General features: G+C 54.0%; 1 protein-coding gene and 1 long non-coding RNA gene across 17 annotated transcripts in view; one reads left to right on the forward strand and one right to left on the reverse strand.

The window, feature by feature from the left end:
* The window catches only part of LOC109259117 (multiple epidermal growth factor-like domains protein 6), a 61,720-nt gene that overhangs the window by 38,093 nt on the left and 477 nt on the right, over window positions 1-23,150 (reverse strand). For 10 of the 16 annotated variants that reach the window (XR_008421670.1, XR_008421669.1, XR_008421665.1 and 7 more), the window contains exons 1-24: window positions 22,648-22,903; window positions 22,399-22,545; window positions 20,481-20,607; window positions 19,635-19,774; window positions 17,919-18,122; window positions 17,159-17,308; window positions 16,771-16,950; window positions 15,944-16,060; window positions 15,263-15,412; window positions 14,854-15,069; window positions 13,746-13,850; window positions 13,045-13,186; window positions 12,515-12,729; window positions 12,043-12,261; window positions 10,279-10,385; window positions 8,957-9,110; window positions 8,691-8,790; window positions 8,077-8,243; window positions 7,689-7,862; window positions 3,960-4,184; window positions 2,861-3,010; window positions 2,174-2,277; window positions 1,168-1,379; window positions 205-425 (exon numbers count right to left, since the gene is read on the reverse strand). Coding sequence is in view for 13 of the 16 variants with exons in the window: in XM_053901213.1 (XP_053757188.1) it covers window positions 205-425; window positions 1,168-1,379; window positions 2,174-2,277; window positions 2,861-3,010; window positions 3,960-4,184; window positions 7,689-7,862; window positions 8,077-8,243; window positions 8,691-8,790; window positions 8,957-9,110; window positions 10,279-10,385; window positions 12,043-12,261; window positions 12,515-12,729; window positions 13,045-13,186; window positions 13,746-13,850; window positions 14,854-15,069; window positions 15,263-15,412; window positions 15,944-16,060; window positions 16,771-16,950; window positions 17,159-17,308; window positions 17,919-18,122; window positions 19,635-19,774; window positions 20,481-20,607; window positions 22,399-22,545; window positions 22,648-22,807 (3,886 nt within the window). In the remaining 3 variants the exon portion in view is untranslated. Of the gene's footprint in view, window positions 1-204; window positions 426-1,167; window positions 1,380-2,173; window positions 2,278-2,860; window positions 3,011-3,959; window positions 4,185-7,688; window positions 7,863-8,076; window positions 8,244-8,690; window positions 8,791-8,956; window positions 9,111-10,278; window positions 10,386-12,042; window positions 12,262-12,514; window positions 12,730-13,044; window positions 13,187-13,745; window positions 13,851-14,853; window positions 15,070-15,262; window positions 15,413-15,943; window positions 16,061-16,770; window positions 16,951-17,158; window positions 17,309-17,918; window positions 18,123-19,634; window positions 19,775-20,321; window positions 20,455-20,480; window positions 20,608-22,398; window positions 22,546-22,647; window positions 22,904-23,150 lie in introns of those variants that run through there. The other 6 variants (XM_019436478.2, XM_053901203.1, XM_053901216.1 and 3 more) reach the window with 6 other exon arrangements.
* Window positions 3,743-5,066, forward strand: LOC109259119 (uncharacterized). Its single transcript, XR_008421672.1, has 2 exons — window positions 3,743-3,823; window positions 4,859-5,066. It is a non-coding gene; the product is annotated as an uncharacterized LOC109259119 (long non-coding RNA).

Below are 23,150 nucleotides of genomic sequence, written 5' to 3' on the forward strand. Positions count from 1 at the left end.
GCCCCATTTTATAAGTGGGTCTCTGACTGCCAGGGAGGGCTGAGGTTTTGCCATCGAGCATTCAGTGCCAGGACAGAGTCGAGCTTTGGGAGCCGGGGGCGCCAACTACAGTGAACCCTGAGGTGCGCTGTCCATTGTGGCCATGTCCAATGTCCCTCTACCCCTGAGAGTGATGGAAGAGGCTGATCTGAGGGCATTCGTTACCTTTGGGGCAGGTGGTGGGCTCCACGGTAGCAACATTTTGGCAGTAGGTGCCTCCTGGGCAAGGCAGGCAGGTGTCAGCCCCAGGCAATGGGCTGAAGGTGCCAGGTTCACAGGGCTGCTCGCTGTGAGCCCCTGAGGGACAGTGGAAGCCAGGAGGACATCTGTATCCGTGGGTTCCATCAGAAGGTGAGGGCACAGCACTGCCTCCCAGGCAGATATACCTGAGGAAATGAAGAATTGTGGCTGAACCACTTCTAGCATGATGATGGGGTCCTGGCCAAGCAAAAGGTGAGAGAAAGGGGTAGCCTTTGGAGCCCCAGGCTATCAGAGTTGTGCTGAGGACAAGCTCAGTATGGCCACAGCCAAGGGTCATCCCTGGGATGGAAGGAGGTCCTCTGGTCCTCAACTCTAAAACATGTCTCTGCCCCTGTGATAGGAAACTATACAGTAGGGGCTCAGGCCCAGTTCTGGGAAGGGTCAGACATTTTCCAGGATAAGCATGGCTTCCCTCTCCAAGATTTTTCTGTCCTGTGAACAGATGGAACAGGACTTCCTTCTTACTGGTGGCCAGTCTCCAGTCCCTTTCAACAGTGAGGAGAAAATGTACTTGTCAGGAATCTCAGACACAGGTTGGCCATTGGCCAACGAGGAAAAGACCAAGGCCTGGTAGTGGAGGGTGTGGAGGCTGCCCTGAGACTTAGTGGGACCATAGGGCTGTCCTGGCACACTGGCATTCCTTGGCTCTTGGAAGGTCAGTGCTGGGAGGGTGGGATCAGTTCAGTCCTATATCAAAGGGACAACACATCAGAGGCCTACATCCTAGGGGACAGTTACCCTGGCTCAGGCTCCTTATAGGGACTGGGGAGAGACCATGGGATCTGTAACTTGGGGCCCTATCAGGCCTGACCTAGGGACCCTCCTCCTTCTTTGCACCTGAGGAGTTCAGGGTCAGGGCCCCCTCACCCTGCATCACAGAGTTCTGCCTCTGGGACATGGGAGAGCCCAGGGTTGCTGCAGTAGTGCCCTGGAGGACACGGCTGGCACTGGTCCTCGCTGGCCAGGCCTGGGGCAGAGGAGTAAGACCCAGGCAGGCATGGCATTGGGGAGCCTGTTCCCCTGGGGCAGAAGAAGCCTGGAGGGCAGATATCATTCCCAGAAAGTCCTGGGGCCTCCACCTGTCAGTCAGAGAGAAGGAAGAAAGGCCTTTACATTAGAGCTGTGGTCTCAGGTTGCAAACACCTCTTCTGGCACTTGGGGGTGGGGAGACCTCAAATAAGAGCATTACATGCAAAATCATCCCATTACTATGTGCTTCCAACTCTTTCAGTCAAAGGCCTATGGAGGATGAACTAGAAGGTCTGGGAAGGATCTCTTACTTCCTAAATATAGTATTGACCTCCTCCCCCTCTCTTCCTCATTCCCTGACCTTGTCTCTTCTCTGTGGCATCAATGTAGGATTGGGGCAGAATATGTTCTAAAATGGAAGTTAGTGCAAGGGGCAGGTATGTCCAAGGTCACAACACAAGTCAGTAACAAAATGAGAATCAGAGACAATCAACTAACACACCAATACACATCTGTCCATCTGTCTGTCCAACATGAGTCCATGAGTCCATCCACACACTACCCTGCTCTACAGTATAATGATCTAATATACTGATGGTCACCTTCTCACCATGTGGCTTTGAGAACATCCATTACTCCACATGCTTCTCCGTTTCTTCATGTCTAAAGTGGGGTAACCCTGGGGCCTCCCACAGGGCCATTGCGAGGTCTGCTGAGTCAATGTGTATATGACACATGAACATTGCCCAGTACCAACTAAAGGCTCTATGTTACTGCTATTATTGTCACATGCCATCAAACCCAAGATGTCATACAAGAAGGCAAATGCTTGAAAAGAAAAAAAGTCACTGTTCAGGGTGGACTCAAGACACATGTCTGGGGGCACGTGCCTAGTGTTACATACCTTGTGTTTGAGGGGGGTGGGAGACACCGCACCTCCTGTGCAGTAGTGCGCTGAGTGGCAGAGCCCTGATGGCTGGGACAGCCCTTCTGATGAACAGAACATCCCTATAAGAAGCAGACCCAAGGGGCAGGTGACAGAAGGACCCCTCCCACCTCCCTCTGGCTCTGGCACCAGCCCTGCCTCTCTTAGGCTATGCCCCACATGCTCCTCCCCTCCCCAGGCTCTCAGACTAGCACAGGGTGTTGGCATGATGGCCAGGCAGAGTCACGAGTGAGGGGCAGAATGAGCTAGAGACACATGGAGCTGCCTTGCCCAGGGCAGTGCTTTTTTCCAGCCATACCTGGTCTCTGAAGAAAACATGGGGGTTGGTCTCACCCTGAGCCCTAGAGGTACATGTGGGGGTAGGCTGGAGCACAGGCTATGAAGAGGCCTGGAGAATCCAAAGGATGGTGGGGACTGTGGGCCTACAGGAGATCAACAGGGCTCTGACCCATGCTTGGACTTGACTTTGCTTACCTTGACCCAGCTGTTAGGCATATGAGGGGCTGCTATGGCAATATGGGCACAGGGGGCCAAGGCACATTCCCTAATGGATTTGTTTGCCTGCCCTCCTTCTACTTTTCCTTATTCTCTCCTCAGCCCTTTAGTCTAGGCTTTCTAATGGCTCATTGTCCAGAGTCCACAAACCTGCTGGGCACAGCTCACAGTCCAGTTCTGCACTGGCCCCTCGCCTGGGCCCGAATGTCCCCCGAGGGCATGGGTGGGCAGTGGCTGAGTGGGAGCCAGGGGGACAGAAGTAGCCCTGGAGGCACAGGCTGGGGCCACCGGCTGTGAGACCTAGGGTGCAATGGCAGGGTCAGCCTGAGCTTGCAGTAAGAGCCCTACCTTCTGAGCATCCTGGTCAGAGACTTGGGACCCCCCTCCCCCCAGCTCCGAGGCTGCCCTGGCCCAGCCCCTCAGTCAAGGTGCTTCATTCTTTGTCTAATTCCCAGGCATATTGGGTGGGAGAGGGACCCTCAATGGCTGTCCATCTGTCATCGTGGCAGAAGGTGTATTGCCCAAGAAACCTCTGTAGCCTTATGAGATCTCTAGCCTTGAGGCTGACTCTTGAGCATAAAACTCCGTTTCTCTATAAGGTGGAACTTGCCCATGCTGGGCACACTAGGTCCACCACCCATGCAGTGGTCTGAAGACTCCACTTCTTTGCTCCTGGGCTCTGCTGGGTCAGTAGCCATCTGTGTATCTCTAAATAGGAACAAGACCATATCATGATCTTGAGTGTGGACACCGAGTCGGGCCACAGCCAACTAGATCCTAGGGTCCTAGACCTGAGATTTTTCTGTCCTGCATGTAGTGCCTACCATCCTGAGCTGGGCACTGGACATTCTGGTGAGTCACCATGCAATCCCTCCTCCCAGCTTAAGTCCCTAACTTGTCTTTACCTTGTACCTGGACTGTTTCAGGGTCCCCTTCTCTCCGCTTTGCTGCCAGTTGTCATAGACTGCATGTGGATCATAACACTATGACTATGACAACCAAGATTCTGGCATAAGAACTCCTGAGATACATTCTAAATCCAAACCTAAATGAATGCATAAGGGAGGATACCAGGGGTCTCTTGTACTGAGCCGATTTACTGTGCCACCTCAGGTTAGTCCCTCTCCTCTCTCTTGAACAAGGGAGGGGACCTCCTGCTCATCAGGAATCACTCCTACAGGGGCTCAAACTACTGGAACCTTGCCCTGGGACGCAGCACCATATGGGGACCTTGTGTTCATCAGCTCACCTGTGCCTGATGCTTCACAGTAGAATCCTGCAGGGCAGGGCTCACAAGACCCCTTGGCCTCCTGGGGCTGGAATGTTCCATTCTCACAGGCCCTTGGCTGGGGAGATCCCTCTGGACAGTAGAAGCCACGGGGACACCGGAAAGATGTAGGGGTGGCTGAGGTCTGGCCAAGAGGACAGTAATAACCTGCTGAGCATGGCCCATCTGGGAAGGGTTTCCCGGATCCTATGGAGAGGGGGTGGAGGTAGGCTGAGTCTATGACAGTGAACCTGGCTTCAAATGAGAAGGAAAGGGAAAAAAGGGACCTGGAAGAGCGCCTGGAACTGTGCCTAAGCTGGGAAGTGTGGTGTGTCCTGAAGCTCAAGGCACCAGGCTTTGCAGCCAGACTCTGCATCCCCTCCCAGCTCTGCTGCTCACTCCCTGTGCAGGAGGCCACTTTCAACTCAGGTTTGTCATCTGTAAAATGGCAGCTCTATTGTGACGATAAATGAGCTTAAAAGGCCTGTCTGGTCACATGCCATAGGATCATATAGAGCCAAAATGAATGAGTGCTCACTTAGGAACCTAGAAATACAGGCCCTGCTGTGGTAGTTGGAGATGTGCAGGGCTTTGCCACCCTGGCTGCAGGTGATAGGCCAATGCCTCACACCCCTAGTCTTACTCTGGTGTGACACACCCATGCTCCTATGGGGATCCCCAGGGGACCATCTGTGGGAATCCACACCTCCCTTCTTCTGCTTCCTAGTACCGTGCACTATTCTGTTTACTGCCCTACTGTATGTAGTTCTAGATGATCTATACATAAATGGAGTAGTCAGCTAAAACTGACAAATGCACACCATACTGTCTTCCTCCTCTTTGCAACATGGTTACTGCTATGTCTACTCTCTCATCCTCAGGCTCAGTCCTGGCAGGGTCTCCCTGAAGTCCTGCCCCCTGCTGCTCTGGACAGAAACCCCTGACTCCTGAACAGGGCCATTACCTTCAAAGCCCATAGCAAGCACTCCATGAAGCCTCCACCCCTGTGGGATCGATGTCCCTCTCCTGCCCAGGACATCCAGAACATCTTGTCTGCCAGAAATCAGCATGCTTGGGCTGTAACATTCATGTTCTTGTCTCTTTCCATCCCCTTCCCCACTGTGAATTCTTAGGGGTCAGAACCAGGTCGCCTTTGCCTTCCCATCCCATACCCATGTTCAGGCCTCAGGTAGCATCCCCTATACAGGGCCACAGGTCATATGTGATGGGAGGGGGACCTAGGATGTCACCTTCAGACAGGTTAAGTGCCTCTGGGACAAATGGATCACAAAACGACCCCTCAGAATCCCAGAGAGATGGCTCTTGTCACCTGAATCTGAACAGAATTGTCCTGCAGGACAAGGTCTACAATCCGTAGCACTGCGTGCACCAGGCCACTCTCGGAAGGTTCCCCTTGGACATGGGTGCTGGGTGGGGGTCCAGGTACCCAAAGGGCAATAGTAGCCAGCAGGACAGTCCATTGGCCAAATAGGCCTGGCGCCTGGCCTCTGAATCCCAAAGGAACAGAACCTGCGGAAACAGCCAGTAGGTGGTCAAGAATGAAGGAGTCAGGGCTTTCTACATCCCTAGGTTTTCTAGGCATTGAGGATCCTCCAGAGGAAGAAAGCTCCTGGAGCATGATGGATTTGGGCAGAAGCGAACCCCCCCAGGACCATCTGAGGTCAGAGGAAATGAGCATCAAGGAGGACAATGGCCTCCTGTCCTATGAGTCTTGTACACAAAGTCTGCAGCCCTCCAAAGCCCCTGCATTGGCGTTAGGGCTTTATTTACATTGGGTTCTGCAAGGTAAGGGTGCATGCAGTGCCCATGGTCACCGGTCCCTGAAACATGTATGAGCCCCTCTACTCTCAGAGAGGGCAGGAAAGGTCAGGTGTCACCCAGATAAAGGAGGAACCCTAGTCCCGGCAACAGCTCCTCACTTTCCAGCAGGGCATGTCTTGCAGAGACTCTGTCCAGGTTCATCCTGATACTGCCCTGGGGGGCAGAGCTGGGGCTCCAGGCTTCCTGGGGGGCATGAGTGCCCAGTGGGGCAGAGAGTACCTAGAAAAGCCATGGGAGACAATCATTCCCTCTTGGGAGACTCTGCATCTCCTTCCAGCCAGAGCCCAGAATGATTCTTACTCCCTCCATGTGAGTGTGGCTGAGTGGATGGGGCATGTGATTCATGGTACTTATGATGTACGACACTCCCAGGCCTGGATTCTTATACCTTGGTCCTATATATGCCTAAAGGGGAGGCTCCAGCTGAAAACCAGCCCTGTGTGGAAGGCCTGTAGGAACCTCCTGGTGGTCCCTTGGTGGGAAGGAACCAGGTCTACAGTGACGGGACTGAGAGGGGTGGAAAGACAGTGCTCTCCACAGGATGGGAGTTAGAACTGGGAACCTCACAAGGTACCTGAGGCAGCCCCAGGCTTCCAGGTCAGAGCATCTCTCACTGAAGTTGTTTCCAGGGGTCCTTGTCCTGTCAGATGTTTCTTAAAACATGGGCTCTTTGGACATGTGAGTTTGGGAAATGCTGTGTCAAATGCAGTGTCCTCCAGAGAACAGAGGCCCTAGAAGATAGAACTGTGCAGGCTCTGCTAAAGAGAGCTCTAATGCATCCTTGTCCTAGGGGTCTGACCTTCTCCCTCTTCTCTGCTGGACCCCAGGTAGTACATGAGGGGTGAAGACCCTTCCTTTGCTCTCACTAGAGTGCCTTATATAGCTCTAGAGTATTTTTATTCCCTCCCCCAAAGCACAGGATTATCCATCTTTGATTAATTTTTTAAAAAGTCTTGTTTCTTCCTTTTCTTATCACTCATCCCAAGTGTCTCCCTTCTCCCTTTATGTGCTCTGGGTGCATGAGGAGGCTTGCTAACACCTGGTGTCATCAGCTCCTTCCATGGCAGGTTCCAGGTCACAAGGGCCTGTCTCACTGCATTTGGGCCACAGGAGCCTGAGACCACAGGCATGTCTCCTTCTAAGCCAGCCCACTGACGGTCCCATAACATCCTCCCCCCTTACCCAAATGGTGAGGAGGCTGCACCCTTACCTGGACTATGCCCAGAGACAGAGGCCCTGGGGCAGAACCAGCCTCCTTCGCATGGGGCCTCTGGGAAGCTCAGGCCGGCTCTGGAGCAGAACCAGCCAGCTGGGCACGGCTGGCAGTCCTCCCGTGACATGGCCCCAGGGATGGGCAGGAGAGAGCCTGCAGGTATATACTCCATGGCTACCACAGGGGGCCTCTCTCCCACATGGAGACTCAAGGTGGCGCCTCTCAAACCGAGTGGTGATCCTGCTCTGCCTGCTAGGCCTCACAGACCAGTGGCTGAAGGGCTCCCCAGCCTCCTGGGCTGCCTCATCTCCTGGAGGTCTGAGCCCTGACAGCTGAGGTTCATCTCATCCCCCCATCTGTGCTGCAAGGCATCACTCACTTCTTGTTGTACCTCTGCCATACACCCTTGCATGTTCAAGCCTCCCCCAGCAAGCCAAGGTCCAAGCTCTTAACCACCTCATTCATCATTCTACCCCCAAGTCCCATGCTACGTGCATTCAGGATGGACATTGCTCTTTGAGTATAGTTTAGGGGTTTCTTCTGTGCCCTTCCCAAGATGTCTCCCCAAGGCTGGACCCTCATTCCTTCCCCCTCTCAAGGGTCCAGAGCAGACCTGTGCATTGCTGGTTACCAACCCCACCCCATCGGTAACTCACCTGGGGGGCATGGAGTGGGCTTGGGGCTACCCTTGGGACAAAAGTGGCCTGGTGGACAGAGGTCTCCTGTGATCCCATCAGTGGGATTTGGGACAGCCGCTGCCTGAGTACAGTGGAACCCTGCACTACAAGGCCCAGACACGGCCACTAGCCCAGGTAGGAGGCAGTAGGAACCTGTAGGAGAGAGGGAAAGACAGGATGCTCAGGCATGGGGAGCAGAGGGATTGGGGTACCTCCACCCCAGCCAGCGAATGTGGGCTGACCTAGTGTGCACCATGGGCTATGGCCAAAACATCCCCATCTGAGACAGGCCTGAGTCCTGCCCTCACTGGTCAGGGAGGATGTGGCCTAACATGGTAGGATTGGGGATATGTACCTGTCCCCTTACCTGGTTCACAGGGTGTGCAGTCTGACTGCTGGGCACCCCCTCTCTGTGGCTTGTAGGTGCCCCTGGGGCAGGGGAATTGAGAAGCAAAGGATGTGGAAGCAGGGCAGTAATGGCCAGCTGGACACTTGTTTCCCACCACCGAGGAGGTGTTTGCCGGGCAGAAGAAACTACAGAAAAGACAAGTGGGGAGGAGGGGGCTCACAGGGCTGGGAAGCCCCAGCTTCGTGACGTGGGGCAGAGATGGCTGCCTGGGCTCACCTTCCATCACTGGCCTCAGGAGTTATTGCCCACCTGGTGATATCATAGCTCTATTACGGCTAAGGCACAGGGGGCTGGGCGGGAGGTCAGGGTGGGACTTAAATGGCTTAAATTGCAGCAAAAAAGACCTAGGTTTGAAATTAGGAATGACTCAGTGATACCCAATAAAGAGATCAAGAGTTATAAAGAAAGGTGACTAGAAGGTGTGGAAGTTCTTCAGTGACTTCTTGAAGTCACAGAAAACTCAGGTTGAAAGAGATCTTAGCTAGCATCTTGTCCAGCCACCTTCTGTAGCAGGAATGCAAACTCTGCCCAACTGGACACGTGAGCCCCTAGGATGGCCTTTTAGCACTCACCCCTCAGGACAAGACTCACAGTGGCCCTGCGAGGCCAGGCTGTTGTAGGTGCCTGCTGGGCATGGCCTCGGGGTAACAGTGCCTGGGGGGCAAAAGTGCCCTGAAAGGGAAACAGATCCAACAGGTCAGGGCCACAGGAAACCCCATCCTAGGCCCAGTTCCTGCAGAGCCCAGGGGGCTGTTGGCCCCTGTCTGAGTGGCAGCCTTGGAGCTTGCTCCCTTCCCATCTCCCTAGGCTCCTCTTCAAACCAGTCCCCAGGGGGTACCTGCAGGGCAAGGGCCACTGGTCCCGTCTTCCAGGGAGCCATTGGGTACGATGGCTCCATGGCGGCAGAAGAAGCCTGTGCTGCAGGGCCCAGAAGGGCTGGTGAGGCCTGCAGAGCCGCAGTAGTGGCCAGGCGGGCACGGGGAGCAGGCAGCCTGTGGGAGATGTCCCCACTAAGATGCCAACTCCCAGCTCCGGCCAAGGCAGGGAGGCAGAGACCACACCAGAAGGCCTTAAAGGGGCCTCAGGTCAGAGAACACCTTGTCTTGGTTCACCTTCCTTCATCTACAGCACCCCTGATAGGACCTTGCTCCATTCTGCTTGCACATTCTCCAGGTGGGGCACAAACTCCCTATGATAGTCAAGGCTTAACACTCCAAAACTACTCTATCAGCATGTTGTTCTGCTTGCTTTCCTTTTTTCCTCTTTACTTCCATGTTCTTTTGTAGTTTGACCAATAACAACAGGAGAAGCCTGTTCTTCTGATCTACCTTCAGGGAAGACCTCTCTGCTCATTTGAGTAAGGAGGACCAAGCACCCTAGAGAGCTGGCATTCCTGGACCTTTTGACAAGCCAGGAATATTTCTCTAACAACAGGAGGGTCTTTGAATGGTGAACTACAAACCACAATTTGGAGTGGCTTGTGAAGAGAGCCAGATATTAAAATTACTTTTGGAACCTAGCAATTAAAATAGAATTTTGTGCATCCCATGGTGGTGTTTTATAAGTTATATATTAATATGTATTATAAAGTAATGTCTCATGTCACTCCTCTGCTCAAACCCTACTTTGGCCTCTATCTCCCTCAGGTAGCAGTCCTCAAGGTGAGCACCAGGTGCTGTATAGCTGGCTCCTCACTCCCTCTCCGACCTCCCTCCTTGTGCTCCCTGCAACCCCCAACATGCACCTGCCACAAGGGGGTTGCTGCTGCCTCTGAGGTTCCTAAGTCAGCTTGTACAGTCATTCATGCAGCCAACAAGTACGTGCTGGGAGCCAGCTATGGGCCAGGCACTATTCCAACTATAGAGTAGTGAGCAAAAGACAAAACTCCCTAGCTTTGTGGTGCTTATATTTTGGTGGGGAATATAGAAAATAAACAAGGCCAGTATAAGTAAAATGCTATGGTAGAGTAAGATATGTGGTAAGGAGGGCCAGGGAAGATCTCCCTGGGAAAACGACTTTCGCGTACAGACCTGAAGGATGGAGGAGATGACCAGGTGCCCTGTTCTCCAGTCCCCATGACAACCTTGACCTCAAGGTTTGGCTAGACCCAAACAGTGCTCTTCCCATACCGAGCCTCCTCCCAGGCTGGAGTTTCCCTACCTCTGAGCTGAGCTTGATGCGTGTGCTGAAGGTGCCAGGTGGGCAGGGCTGGGGTATGGCTGAACCCCTGGGGCAGTAGTGTCCCTGAGGACATGGGCCAGCCTCCTCTGGAACCAAGAAACAAGTCAGCCTGACCCCTGGGAAGTGGTGAGGAGCAGGTACTCCAAACAACTCCTTCTGCATTGCTGGTATAGGCTCTGGGCCCTGGAATTGGGCTGTGGGTGCCCCACCCCCACTGGTCACACCCTCTGCACCTGGTTATTCCACCATAGCCCCATGCTGCTGTTACAGAAGGGAAGAGATCAGGGGAAACTTGTCCTGACATGGGATGGTGGCATCTGGAAGGGGCTCTTGAAGGAAGCAGGGCATCTGAGGGAGGCAGGGCCTCTCTGGAAGGTTCAAGCCCTGGGGTCTAGGGGTGGTCAGACAGCATTTGAGACTGAGGCAGGGTTTCCATCACCTATTCCAGCTCTTACTGTAGAGGCTTTTGCAGACCTTCTCATGCTGATTGGTATTTTAACATTTTTTCCTAGTTTCTGGAGGTGCTTAGCTGTGTCTTCTCTCCTCTCCCTCAACCCACATGGGCCCTGCTCCAAGAGGCCTGCCACCAGGGCTGCCTGCTGACTGAAGATGGAAACCAGCTAGTTCTGGGCTGTTGCTGAGCAGACAGGGGTGTTGTAGCTGGAGGATCAGGAGCTGGTGGGATGAGCTGTGCATCAATGTCCTCACCAGAGTCTAGGCCTCCATAAGAATGTGTGACTTTTAGGCCCGAGGGCAGCTGCAGAGTGATAGAAAGCTAGACCGGGGTCAGTGGGCCTAAGCACTCAAGTTGGCTACTGACTGTGTGCCCTTAGGCAAAGCAGACCGTTTTTCTGAGCCTCACTTTCCCTTCTGCCAGAGACAGGGATTGGACTGGATCATGGGATTTTGCCCTATGGTCCCTGGATTCCAAAGAGGACTTGAGCCCCAAAAGATCAAAACCACTGGAACAATCCCTCAGCTATACAATGAGAACCACTTGGGAGGATTAACATATTGACCATGCCTGGGATGGGCCCCACCCCCAATATTCAGATTTGATGACCTGGCTCTCCCCCAACCTCAGTATCATTATGTACCAGCTGACTCAAATGCATGGGCTCAGCTGAAGAGTACTTCTCCATGACCTATAAGGTAAGCTTCCTCAGGTCTGCCCTGGTGTTTGCCCTCAGCCTGGTCTGTGTGGGATACAGGAGTTCTTGGGCTGTCCTGCTCAGGAGGGACAGTAGGTAGTGGAGACAAATACCAACTCACTGTTTATGCTGGGCACCCATGTCCTGCCTGCCCTGCCCCCCACCCTCCACCACGAGTGAGAGCCCAGGTAGCCCATGATAGGCACCCAAGGTCTCTTGGAGAGAACAGGCTCATCAGTCTCTTTGGGTTGATGGAATGGATGAAGGGCTCTGAATATGTTCCCTACCTCCCAGTCGGGGGGGTTAGAAAATGGGGTAGGGGGGGCGCCTGGGTGGCTCAGTCGGTTGAGCGCCGACTTCGGCTCAGGTCATGATCTCACGGTCCGTGAGTTCGAGCCCCACGTCGGGCTCTGTGCTGACAGCTCAGAACCCGGAGCCTGTTTCAGATTCTGTGTCTCCCTCTCTCTGACCCTCCCCCATTCATGCTCTGTCTCTCTCTGTCTCAAAAATAAATAAACGTTAAAAAAAAAATTAAAAAAAAAAAAAAGAAAATGGGGTAGGGGATCAGTGTCCAACAGGGAGGGCCTGGTACCTTCAGTGTCGGCCTCTGGGTTGGGCCGGGTGGACCCTCTGGAGCAGAAGAAGCCTTCCCAGCACTGTCCACCAGCCTCCGTAGCATTGGCACTTGGGCAGAACCTGCCCCTATCACAGGCTTGACATTCTGGCAGGCTGCTCAGTCCCTGCACAGGGCCATAGGTGCCTGGAGGGCAGGGCTGCCAGTTAAGCCCTGTCCCTTCAGGGCAGTAGAAACCTGGGAAGGGAGATGGGCCAAGATTAGGGACTGAGGAGGCAGGGGATGGGGAGGAAGCTGACAGAGGGTAGGCTCTGGGTGCTGGGCTGGCGTCCAGCATAGAGGCCCGGCATCTCTGCTGCAGGGCTCCTGCCCAGGAAATAGAAATGCTCTGTAAATCCCGGAGTTACCATCTTGTTATTAGAATGTATAGGCCAGGCCTTTGAGGGAAGTGGAGAAAGGTTGTCAGCTGGGCTATTGGCAGGACACTTACCTCTTGGACACAGCTGAGGCCTCAGCCCTGGAACACAGTAGTGGCCACTGGGACAGATGTAACATTTTGTTGTGTGGGTGCCAGGGGTGTAGGAGCCAGGAGGACACGAAGTGGGGTCAACCATTCCCAGAGGACAGACGTGCCCAGGGGGGCAGGATCTCCCAGAGAGGCCCTCCATGGGGGTGGCAGGGGCAGTTCCTCCAGTGCAGGAAACACTGGAAAAATGTGAGCCAAGCAAAAGGGCCTCAGCCAAGGACAATTGCTGAGGAGCATGCAGCCACAGGCAGTGCATGGACATTTAGCATGGGCCTGGGACCCTTCCTAGGCTGTTCCTTCTTGAATTCTGGCATGACTTAACCTCTGCATGTCTGCAAGTGGCCCACAGGCTTCACAGGCCAGTGGGGGTGGCTCCTTCCTGACTGTAGGGATTTCCTCCCCCTTGCTCTCTGGCTGAATCAATCCTGGAATGGAACTACCTCCTTACTTTGTGGACACTGTTCCCTCAAATCTATGTGGGTGTGTTTGCCTACCCTAGGTGGCAAGGTGCTGGCCAGATTGTCAGGTGGCCGCTAGAGCAGAGTCTCCCTCCAGAGCAATCTTGACATCCTTCTGGGGTTTTGTTCCCTTCCTCAGACCAGGTACCAGGTGGGCATTGAGTGGGGACAGGAGCTCCTGCAAAAGTCAGAGTGACAGAGGGAGGAGGCCCCCGGTGGCCCAGAGGGAAACATTGGACTGAGTTAGGCTTCTATCCCTTGGATTTCTCCCTCTGGGCAGACCAGGATGGAAATGCTTCCCCTTCTCAGCTTCTAGGGGGAGGGCAGGGACCAGTTCAGCTTTGGAGTCCTTGAGTCAACTTTACTGAATGAAAGGAAGATTCTTGCCATTCTGAAAGAATGGGGGAGGAATAACCAGGACCCTGAAAGCATCCTCAGGGCAAAGGAGGAAGGTCAGTTGCTCAAGTGAGGTTTCCTGAGGGCCAGGTTAGAGGAGGGTTCCCAGGGAGGGGAAAGGTGAGGACTGTTGAGCAGAATCAGGAGGGCATGTTGGGGAGAAGGGACCTGTACTCAGCCCTGCACAGCTTAGCACTGCCCTCCACTGAGGGCCATGGCTCATGTGCTGGGAGAAAGGCTCAAAACCTGTAGAGACCTGCCTTCAACAGCAGGAGGCTGGAAGGGCCTTGACCTCCTCCCACCCTGCCACCATTGAAGTAGACCTAGAGGTGGTGAGGTACCCTCAAGGCAGTAGTGCCCAGCAGGGCAGAGGAGTCCCCGTGCCCCATCCGTGGGGTCCTTGCTAGTGGCTCCTCCCTTGCACCAGTGCCCTGCAGCACAGTCTCCTGGAAGAAAGGACATCTTGTCAGCTGTTCCCACAGTACCCCTTGCTGGAGAACACACCACAAGGCACAGGGCTGCTCATGCTGTCCCCAGACCCTCCCCCACTATGGCCATAGACTATACGTGTCCTGACCCAAAGCCAGCCCAAACCACCCTGTTCCTCAGATGAGCAGGGTCCTGAATCTCTTCCAGGTTCAGTCAGTGCAAGTTCCCAGGTCAAAGTGGTTGTGGGGTCTGGGCCAGTTTGAGATTTGCCCTCCTTAGAGACTGTCAACTGCCAGGACTAGATTTTCCTTATTGATCAAAACATTTCCAGCCATTTCATTAGCCACCCAAGCTAATGGGGTGTGGGGGGCAGGGGCTGAGATGTTAAAGGCCCTCTAGAAGAACCCCTGAACCCTGTGTTGACAGCAGACAGCCGGGGGTGGTTCTACTTTGAGGCAGGTATACTGTGACGAAGGGACTCCCAATTCTGGGTGGTAGATCACTGGAAAGTTTTAATGTTTTTATTTTTATTTTTAATTTTTTTAAACGTTTATTTATTTTTGAGAGAGAGAGAGAGAGAGAGCAAGTGGAGGAGGGGCAGAGAGAGAGGGAGACAGAGAATCCAAAACAGGCTCCAGGCTCTGACCTGTCAGCACAGAGCCCGATATGGGGCTTGAACTCAGGAACCGTGAGACATGACCTAAGCCAAAGTCGGACACAATCACTGAGCCAGCCAGGTGCCCTATCACCTGGAAAGCTTTTTAAAACTAGACACTGAGGTCTGACCCCATACCTCCTGACTTTCTGGGGTGGGATGTGCGGACACAGTGTTTCTGATGTAAGGGGTCTGGGGAAGGCAGTGGAATATTTGCCCAACACCCTGCTGCTCTGCCCCCCATCTTTACCAGTGATCCAGGTCCATATAGTTTTCCCCTGAAGCATCTCCTCCTCAGCCTGCTCTGGGACCCACCAATCAAGCCCACCCTGTGCCGAAGTCCTTTTCTGCCCTCCAGGACATACCTGTTGGTGCCGCGAGCCCTGCCAGTGCACAGAATTTCCCAGCAGGGCACAGCTGGCATTCAGCGATGCTCCTTAGCCCTCTCCGAGGGCCGTATGTACCTACTGGGCACCTGTGGTGTGTGGCCATGGCTGTGCCCAGGGGGCAGTAATAGCCTTGAGGACAAGGATATAGGCTGAAGTCCTTGATGGGCCCAGCACTAGAGTCGCAGTAATAACCTGGCCAGGAGGGAGGGACACTTAGGAGGACTATCCTCTCCCTGAGACATTTAGACATAACAGGGTCTCTTGCCACAAGGGCCTTGAGAGCTGTGCTGTGGAGCCCAGGACCCAGACAGCTGCCCTTGGGGCGCTCTCCCCCCCCAGACCTTGTCCCCCTTCCCTGCACCTGAAGATCTTTGCTGCCTCTCACCTGCTGGGCAAGGCCCACTGGGGGCCTGTAGACCAGCCTCCTTGCAGTAGAAGCTTCGTGGGCAGCTCTGGCATGCAGAGGGCATGGTCTGCTCTGGGAGGCCGGAGAAGGTGCCAGCGGGACATGGTTTTGGCCTGTGTGATGCTGCAGCTGAGGACACAGGGAGGCAGCAAAGCCATGGCCTGGCTGAGGGGAGGCCTCAGGTCCAGGGGGTAGGCTCCTTAAGGGCAACAGGTGTGGGCCCAGCCTCAGAGATGGGGCAGGACCCATGGTGACCTTGCCTGTAGGACCCATCTCTGCCAACTTCCCTGAAGCCCAGCTCCCTGGCCCCTCCATATCACATGGAGAGACTCAAGCCCTTCACCTGCTGCTGGAGGATCATCATGTGGGCTCATACACTGACAGCTAATGAGACTCCTGATGTGACAAGGCCACTGCTGTCGGTTCTCAGCTGTCCACATCAAACAACTCAAATCACAGCAAACATCCCAAGTGACTTTAACTACTCCCCACTGCAACATTCCTTGGCCTTGGGATGGACCATCTACGGCATCCCTTTTCCCTCTGGCTTCTTCCCAATTGCCCCAGGGTCCAGACACAAACTGAGAAGTAAGATCTGTCAGCAGCCTTCTGGGCAGGAGGCCGAGTAGGGCTGAGAGTGGGGCCCATGGAGACACTCACGGCAGAAGGTTCCTGGGGGACAGGGGGCCCCTGTCAGCCCATCCTCTGGAGCTGGGGACACTGCTCCTTTGGCACAGAAGTAGCCAGCCTGGCAGGGCCCACTGGGTGTGGACAGGCCTGGGGGCGAGAGGGGGTGCCAGGCTGGGGCTGAGTAGCCTCCTTATGCAGACAGACAGGGGTCCTTGCGCAGTGTCTGGCCCCGGAGGACTGGGAGTTGCATGAGTGGCTGAGCCTATGCCCAGCGCTTTGTCTCTTTCTCTCCTCTACCCAACCCTGTGACAGGGGTACCACTTTCATCTCACAGAGGGCCTGAGGCATTGTCAGTAGTAGCAGACAGAGCTGAGATCTGAGCAGAGGCTGGGGTCTTGGCCTCACTATGCTCTACCATCTGAGGGTGGCCAGAGGCTGGGGCAGGAAGAGTCTAGTTCATATCTGGGTCCTCAGTGACTGGGAGTGTTTGGTCACAGCAGGTGCTCAGGATGTGACTCAGTCACGGGGATTCATGAGAGGGCATAAGTGAGGGGCCACCGAGCTCCTTCCTCTGCAGAGAGACTTGCCCTCCCTTGGTATTCTGCAATGACCCACCTGTGTTCACTCAACCATGATGGCAGCAAGTTTATGTTAGCACAGACCTTCCTGTAGGCTTGCCAAGCACACCACCTGACCAGGCAGGTACAGACATCAGTTCTCAGTTTATAGAGGGAAATATTGGTTCATGCCTGCAGCCACACAGCTGGTAAGAGCAAGGTGGGTTCCTACCATTTCTCTCAATCATCTCCAAGCCTGGGTCATAGCACAGTGGCCAGAGAGGGCTCCTGGGTCCTTACCAGAGGTGGCGCAGAAAGAGCCTGGTGGGCAGGGCATGGGTTCTGAGCTGCCCTCAGGGCAGAAGGATCCAGCTGGACACTTCCCCCCTGTGGCCGTGGCTGGACAAAGGCAATTGGTGCTGGTGTAGTTGTCCAGGTCAAAGGGGCGGGCGGTCCAGGCTGCTGAGACGCAGAACCAGCCTGGGGTGGAGATCAGCACAGAAAGGCAGGCAGTGGGGCAAGAGGACTATTGGGGACCCCAGGGGTCAAAGGCTGAGCTCACCCAGGCTGCAGGCCTACTCCTCCCAGTAGCTGTTCCAGGAGATAGTTCAGGTCACCCCAGGTCCAGGGACAGCAGTAGGAAGCACGGGGATAGGTGGAGTTTCTTAGGGTGCTTTGGGAAGCGCACCTGCATCACATGGTCCAGAGGCCTGGGTCAGATTCTCCTGCCCACAGTAGTGGCCTGGGGGACAAGGCAGGCAGCTGTCCAGGCTCTGGGTCATTGGGTCTGGGTTGTAGTAGCCCCGAGGGCAGGGGAACTGGGTGGCATATTTGGTGCCTGAAAAGCAAAGTTCAGAGGAGGGAGTCCAGCTGGGCTCAAGGCTACGGAGACGATGCCACTCACTGCTCCTGGTGCCATCTCGTAGGACCTGTCCTGGCAAATTCCTGGCCTGAGCCACAGGAGCCACTGCCTCACCAATAGCTTATGTTTGGCTTTCCAGGCTGTGTGGTCCCAGGCCCAGGGTCCACAAAGCCATAGAGTTTGCAGGAATCATTTTCCTGGTGGCGAACTTTGCTGAAAAGCATGTGGCCCCAAATTTGTAACATACTGGTAAAGTAATCTTAAATCTTTAGTTTTTAGCCAATGGGATTATGTTATGGAGTAGAAAGTAAAACTCTCATGAATTTTAAAGGTAAAGCAAAACACTTGTATGAAATTTGCTGCTCAAGGCCTCCTGCTTTGGGCTCAGCCTCTGTGAAAGGTCCAGTCCTTCCCTGGGCCTTTGGGACAGGTGGTGGGACAGTCTCAGCAGTGAACATCTGTGTGATCCTTGGTTGCTGCTGCAGTTTACAGAGCAGCAAGCACCAAGCCCCACCCCTACCCTTGCCACCTATACTAGCCCCTGCTGCTCAGCCTTGCCTCTGGGAGTTGTGGCCCAGGCACTCACCTCTGGGGCAGTAGAAGCCAGTGGGGCAGGGGTGCCCGCTGTAAGTGGTGATGTTCTCAGGGCAGTAATAGCCAGCAGGGCAGGGGAAGCAGGATGCTTGGCCAGTCAGGTTGCTGTAGGAGCCAGCAGGGCAAGGATGGGGAAGGCTGGTCCCACTGGGACAGAAGTGGCCTTGGGGACAGGGCCCCCCGTGCTCTGCGTGGCCTGAAGAAAGGAAGGAAGCTAAGTGAGGAGTGCAGGCCCAGTCACTTGTTGAGCACAACGGAGCCTGGGGTGACTTGTGCCACCAAGACCAAATGTGGACTTGGGTTTGGGGCAGAGGTTCAAGGGTTTTAGAAATAAATAATGCTGATAATTAACATTTATATAGCATCTTCCAGATCAAAGAATATATGCTTTATATATATGTTATATATTTATGCATGTGTATTTGAGCCTCAGAAAATCCCCCTTTCGCGTTGCCTGGGTAGCTAAGTTCGTTGAGTGTCTGACTCTTGACTTTGGCTCAGGTCATGATCCCAGGGTCAGAGGAAGAAAGAAGGAAAGAAGGAAAGAAAATAAAGAAAAAGAAAGAAAGAAAGAAAGAAAGAGAAGAAGGAAAGGAAAGGAAAGGAAAGAAAGAAAGAAAGAAAGAAAGAAAGAAAGAAAGAAAGAAAAAGTAAAAAGAAAAAGAAAATCCCCCTTTCGTAGGTGGGCAGGAATAATGACCCATTTTTAGTGGGGATGGCATCCTGGAATGGTAACTGATTTTTGTGACCAGCGTCTCTCCGTGCTTCGCCCAGACTCAAAGCCTGTTTTTTTTATATTCCCCCTTGTGTTCTTCTGAGGACACACAACGTGAGTGTTTATTTTTTAAAAAATGGATTTAGAAAGCATTGCTTTCATGTGTGGTTGTGAGCAGAACCCTGTGCCTCCTATAACCGCCCCCCCCCAAGTCCCTACACTGGGGTCATGACTCCTGCCTACCCAACTCCCCAGAACTTCACTTTCCATCCTGGAACTGGGTTTTTGCCTCAAATGTTTTTTGGACAAATGGAAGTTCTTGAGAAGAGGGACTTTAAGGCCCTGGCCTAGGTTCAATGGCCCTCTCCAAAGTTGTAGCTCAGTGCTGTGTGTACCATCCCCCTTCCCCTTCAGAAGTTCCCAAGGAATAAAGGGTATCCTCTGAGAACATGGGTGCAGAGGGTCTTCCCTGTGAGCTTACCTTGTGCTCCACCTCCCCACGGGTGCTGTCTCTGGCCCTCATGGGAGACGAGGTCCACACTCAGCTCACCTCTGGGTTCCTCAAAGGGTACCATTCTGGAACCTGCTGGCTGGTCTCTGGAAGCCCCCAGGTTCTCCCTGCCCACATTCTTGAAAATATATGGCGTTTCCATCTTTGGGTCAGTGGGGCTCTGATTTAGGAGGTTGGGTGGGACTGAGGTGGGCTCAGAACCACAGATGTGACAAGAGCCCAATGACCACAGTCCAGAGGGCAGTGAGCCAACCATGAGAAATACTGCTACAGGCACAGGACAGGAGGCCAGTGGGTCCAGGAATAGCAGTCAGACTTCTAAACACTCCGGCCAAGGATCTTCTCCAGGCCCGCTTGTTCACACCCTTCCCTTTTGTCCTCAAACTGCCCCGTACCCAGTCACCTCCCATAATCAGAGTGCCCATCTACCTCTGGGCGTTGGGCCAGTGCAGGGCCCACACCAGTCCTAAGAGACCCCTTACCTGCTGGGGTTGGGGAGGAGACTCCTTCCATACAGAAGTAGCCAGGTGAACAGGGTCCAGAGGGGGCAGTGAGGCCAGATGCACCACAGAAATGGCCAAAGGGGCAGGACAGGCACTCCGATGCCATGGTGAGAAACATCCTGGAGAGGCAGAGAGAAACCTGGGCATCAGTGGGACCAGGTGGAGTAGCCACGTCCTGGCAAGGGACCATGCATTTCTGGAGCTGCCTTTTCATTTCTCCTCTTTTAGGTTCCCTGGGATTCTTCCTGCTTACAAGGCAGGTGGTTTCATTCTGGAAGATGCCTGGAGGAGAGCTCAACAGGGCTCTCTTTCTCTTTCTCCCCCTGCTGCTCCCCAAGATAGCTGTCTGGGTATAGTTGTCCTTTTCCATCTTAATCTTAATTCAAACTCAGTTGTCTAGGGCCACAGACCTTTTCGTCTGGCAGCAATAGGCAGAACATCCACCAGCCCTTCAACCATTGGCTCCACAGCTGTCCCCTTGCCCTGAGTACCTTCTCTTGGGGGCCGGGATGCTCCTAAACGTGGGAAGATGGGACTCTACTCTCAAATTAGACTCAGGCAGATGCACAGAATACCTGATGGCCTTTCTTTCTCGGGTATGAATGTTCTCAAGCTCCCAGCAGCCCATATCGCCTGCCCTTATTCTGATAAGAAAACTCCCTTTACCTATAATGCTGGTCACAGGTCAAGTGGAAGCCCTGCTCTGAGGCTGATGTCCTTCTGTGGTGGAGGGATGCTGCCAGTGAGATGGTCCGTGTGGACAGAAGACCAGGAGGAAGACAGCTCTGGGCTTACCCCCATGGGCCTGGGGACAGTGGCACTCACCGATCTGAGAAGGTACCCACAGGGCAAGGCAGGGGCACTGCTGTGCCCACTGGACAGAAGTGGCCTGGAGGGCAGGGGCCCCCTGCCATGGCATGGATGCCTCCGTCAGGGTGGGTGACTTCAGCTCCTGCCCAAAGTCAGAAGTAGGTGGGATCACAAAATAGCCCATCCCACACCCAAACCAATCACTCAGTAGTCCCAGTCTTGCCCACCCTCTGCAGAGGACATTTCCTGAAATACAGTAGCAGAGATTAAAAACTGGAGTGACATCACCCTTGACTGCCCAGGAAGCTCCAGTCCAGGGTCCTGTCCAGTCCTGGCTCATCACAGGGACAGTGGGTGGGACCCCAGGTGTGGGGGTGGGGCACAGAGATGTAATCAGAAATTATCTGGGCAGACTGCAAAGGTGAGGAGAAAGTACAGGGGTGGCAGCATTTGGCCTATTCTGGAGAAAGGTGGGCACAGGACAGACCAGGAGGACTGGGGGCTCCACACCCAGCTTGAGAAGCAGAGTCTGAGCCACTGAATGAAGGCCTTTGGGACACTTGTTTTGGAAGCCTGTTCCCATCTTGGCCAAGTTTGTTATTTCTATTTGCACCATTATGACACTTTATTAGCTCATGGAGCACATAATCTATGGGTAATAAACTCTAAGAAGAAGGATAGGAGAAGTTAGGAGAAGAGAAAAAAAAGTAGTGTGTGATCCTGGTTTTGTCACTGCCCCCAAGCTGGCAGGTTTGCCTGTGGAAGCATGATGTGTACACATCTGCGTGCATGTGTGAGCATAGGAAACACGTGCAGTGCATGTTGTACCAGCAACAGGCAGGTGAAGGAGGAAGACAGAGTAACAGAGTTTTAAACATCTGTGGTCTTACAGTTTGCATGAGAGTTGTTTCCACACCCCTAAGGACACTGATGTCACAAGGGGGAGGATAAACAGTGGCCGCTCTTTGTGGGCTGTCCTTGGACAAGGGAGGTCTGGGGTTGGGAGGTGGTCCATAATCTCACCCCTGGGGCACCCCTGAGCCGGTGGGGGTGGGAGGTAGAGCTGCTGTCTGGCAGGGGCTGCCGGGCTGGCGCTCATCCCACAGCACAGTCCTAGAGTGCTGCCCATGAGCTCCGTGCTGGCCCTGGCCACAGAGAACCTGCACGGGTGGCAGTGAGGTCACGATGGCAGGGTCTTGGGAGACACAAGACCTCAGTGGGGTCACCAGCCAGGCCCAATCTTGTCACTGGAGGAAGGACAGGGAAGGAAGTCCTGTTCCCTGAGGCTCCCCCAGCCCAGAGGTTCCATGATTTGCGATCTCATAGCTGCCCTTATCTAGCCCCACACTTAACTCACTCTGTCAGAAGGTCTCTTGATGCTGCCCTGGGGAGTGAAGTACAGCCAAGGTCGGGCCTGCAATGCTCCCAACACTCCCACCCTTTGAAGCAGGGTGTTGGATGGAGCCACTGCTCAGCCTGACCTGCAAGAAGTCCAGTCCCATGCTGTCACTTCTGGGCCAATGACATAAGTGTCACTGAGTACACATCCTCACTTACCCAGGACCATGCCAAGCCCTTTGTCTCCTCCATGGAACCTGTTCTTCTGTATTATGGCCACTTCTTTGCCTCAGTCAAGGTAAGCATTTATTTACTGTAGTATCTAATTTTTACCTCAATAATACAAATTCCCATATTCTGTATTCTTATTGGGCACATGAGAAACTGAGTTAAGTGATTTCCCACAGCAAGGAATAGTGCCATTGGACTTCTGCCCAGTCCAAAGGCCCTGTCCTTGACCACCGTTCCCAGGGCCTCCTGTACCCTAGGCCATCAGAGAGAGGTTTCCAGTGACCTGCTGCTCCCCAGGCCCCAAAACACAGTTTTGACCTGACTCTCCAGGAGAAACCCCAACTGCTCCCTTCTGTCTCCTCACCTGCAAAACATAGCCAGCAGCTCTGGGCTGGGCTTTGGCCCTTCCATGGACTGGACATGTCCTGAGGGCAAGGAAAGGGGATGTGGCCAGTGCCCTGGGGACAGTAATGACTGGGAGGGCAGGTCCTCTCCTGGTGGCTCTCTTGGCCTGGAAAGTAAAGCATCTGTGTCAGTTTGTGGCCTTGCCCACCCTGTGTTGTAGATGGTTTCCATAGCAACTCTGGTCTGCCTTCTGAGCCAGCCCAAGTACCTGAGCCATTGCTGTGATGCCCATCTGTCTGGGATGTGGCCACCTGTGAGCTTTCAGGGCAGATGTGGCCCACAGAGCCACCATCTCCCCATGGGCCACTGAGAGGTGTCGGGGTCCATGCCCCTCCTGGGCAGTAATATCCTAGAAGCAGAGAAGGCATTCAGGCTGGTCTAGTTTTTGGTGCTGGAGCTGTGCTACTTGCCTTCCCATCCATAAGGGTCCTGCCACACTAATAACAGCTTTGATGGCAACATGCTCTGTGGATATCCCAGATGAGCTATTAACTAGGTCCTTTTGAATGTACATCTTCAAATACGTGTTCACCATTTAGTCAAAGGGAGGCTGAGGTGGGTGGCAGGATGGTGGAGCAGAGTGCCTGCGTCTCATCCATCTGGACCTAAATTTCACTCCCCAGTGAACCCATGGATATTCTGTTGTACATGGACCCCCCCCCCCCAATCCAGGGCCCTTGGGGGAAGGTCAAAGTGTTGTCCCAATCACAG

This window comes from Panthera pardus, unplaced genomic scaffold (assembly GCF_024362965.1).
Source record: "Panthera pardus isolate Hobbes unplaced genomic scaffold, ASM2436296v1 HiC_scaffold_1, whole genome shotgun sequence".
Taxonomy (NCBI): domain Eukaryota; kingdom Metazoa; phylum Chordata; class Mammalia; order Carnivora; family Felidae; genus Panthera; species Panthera pardus.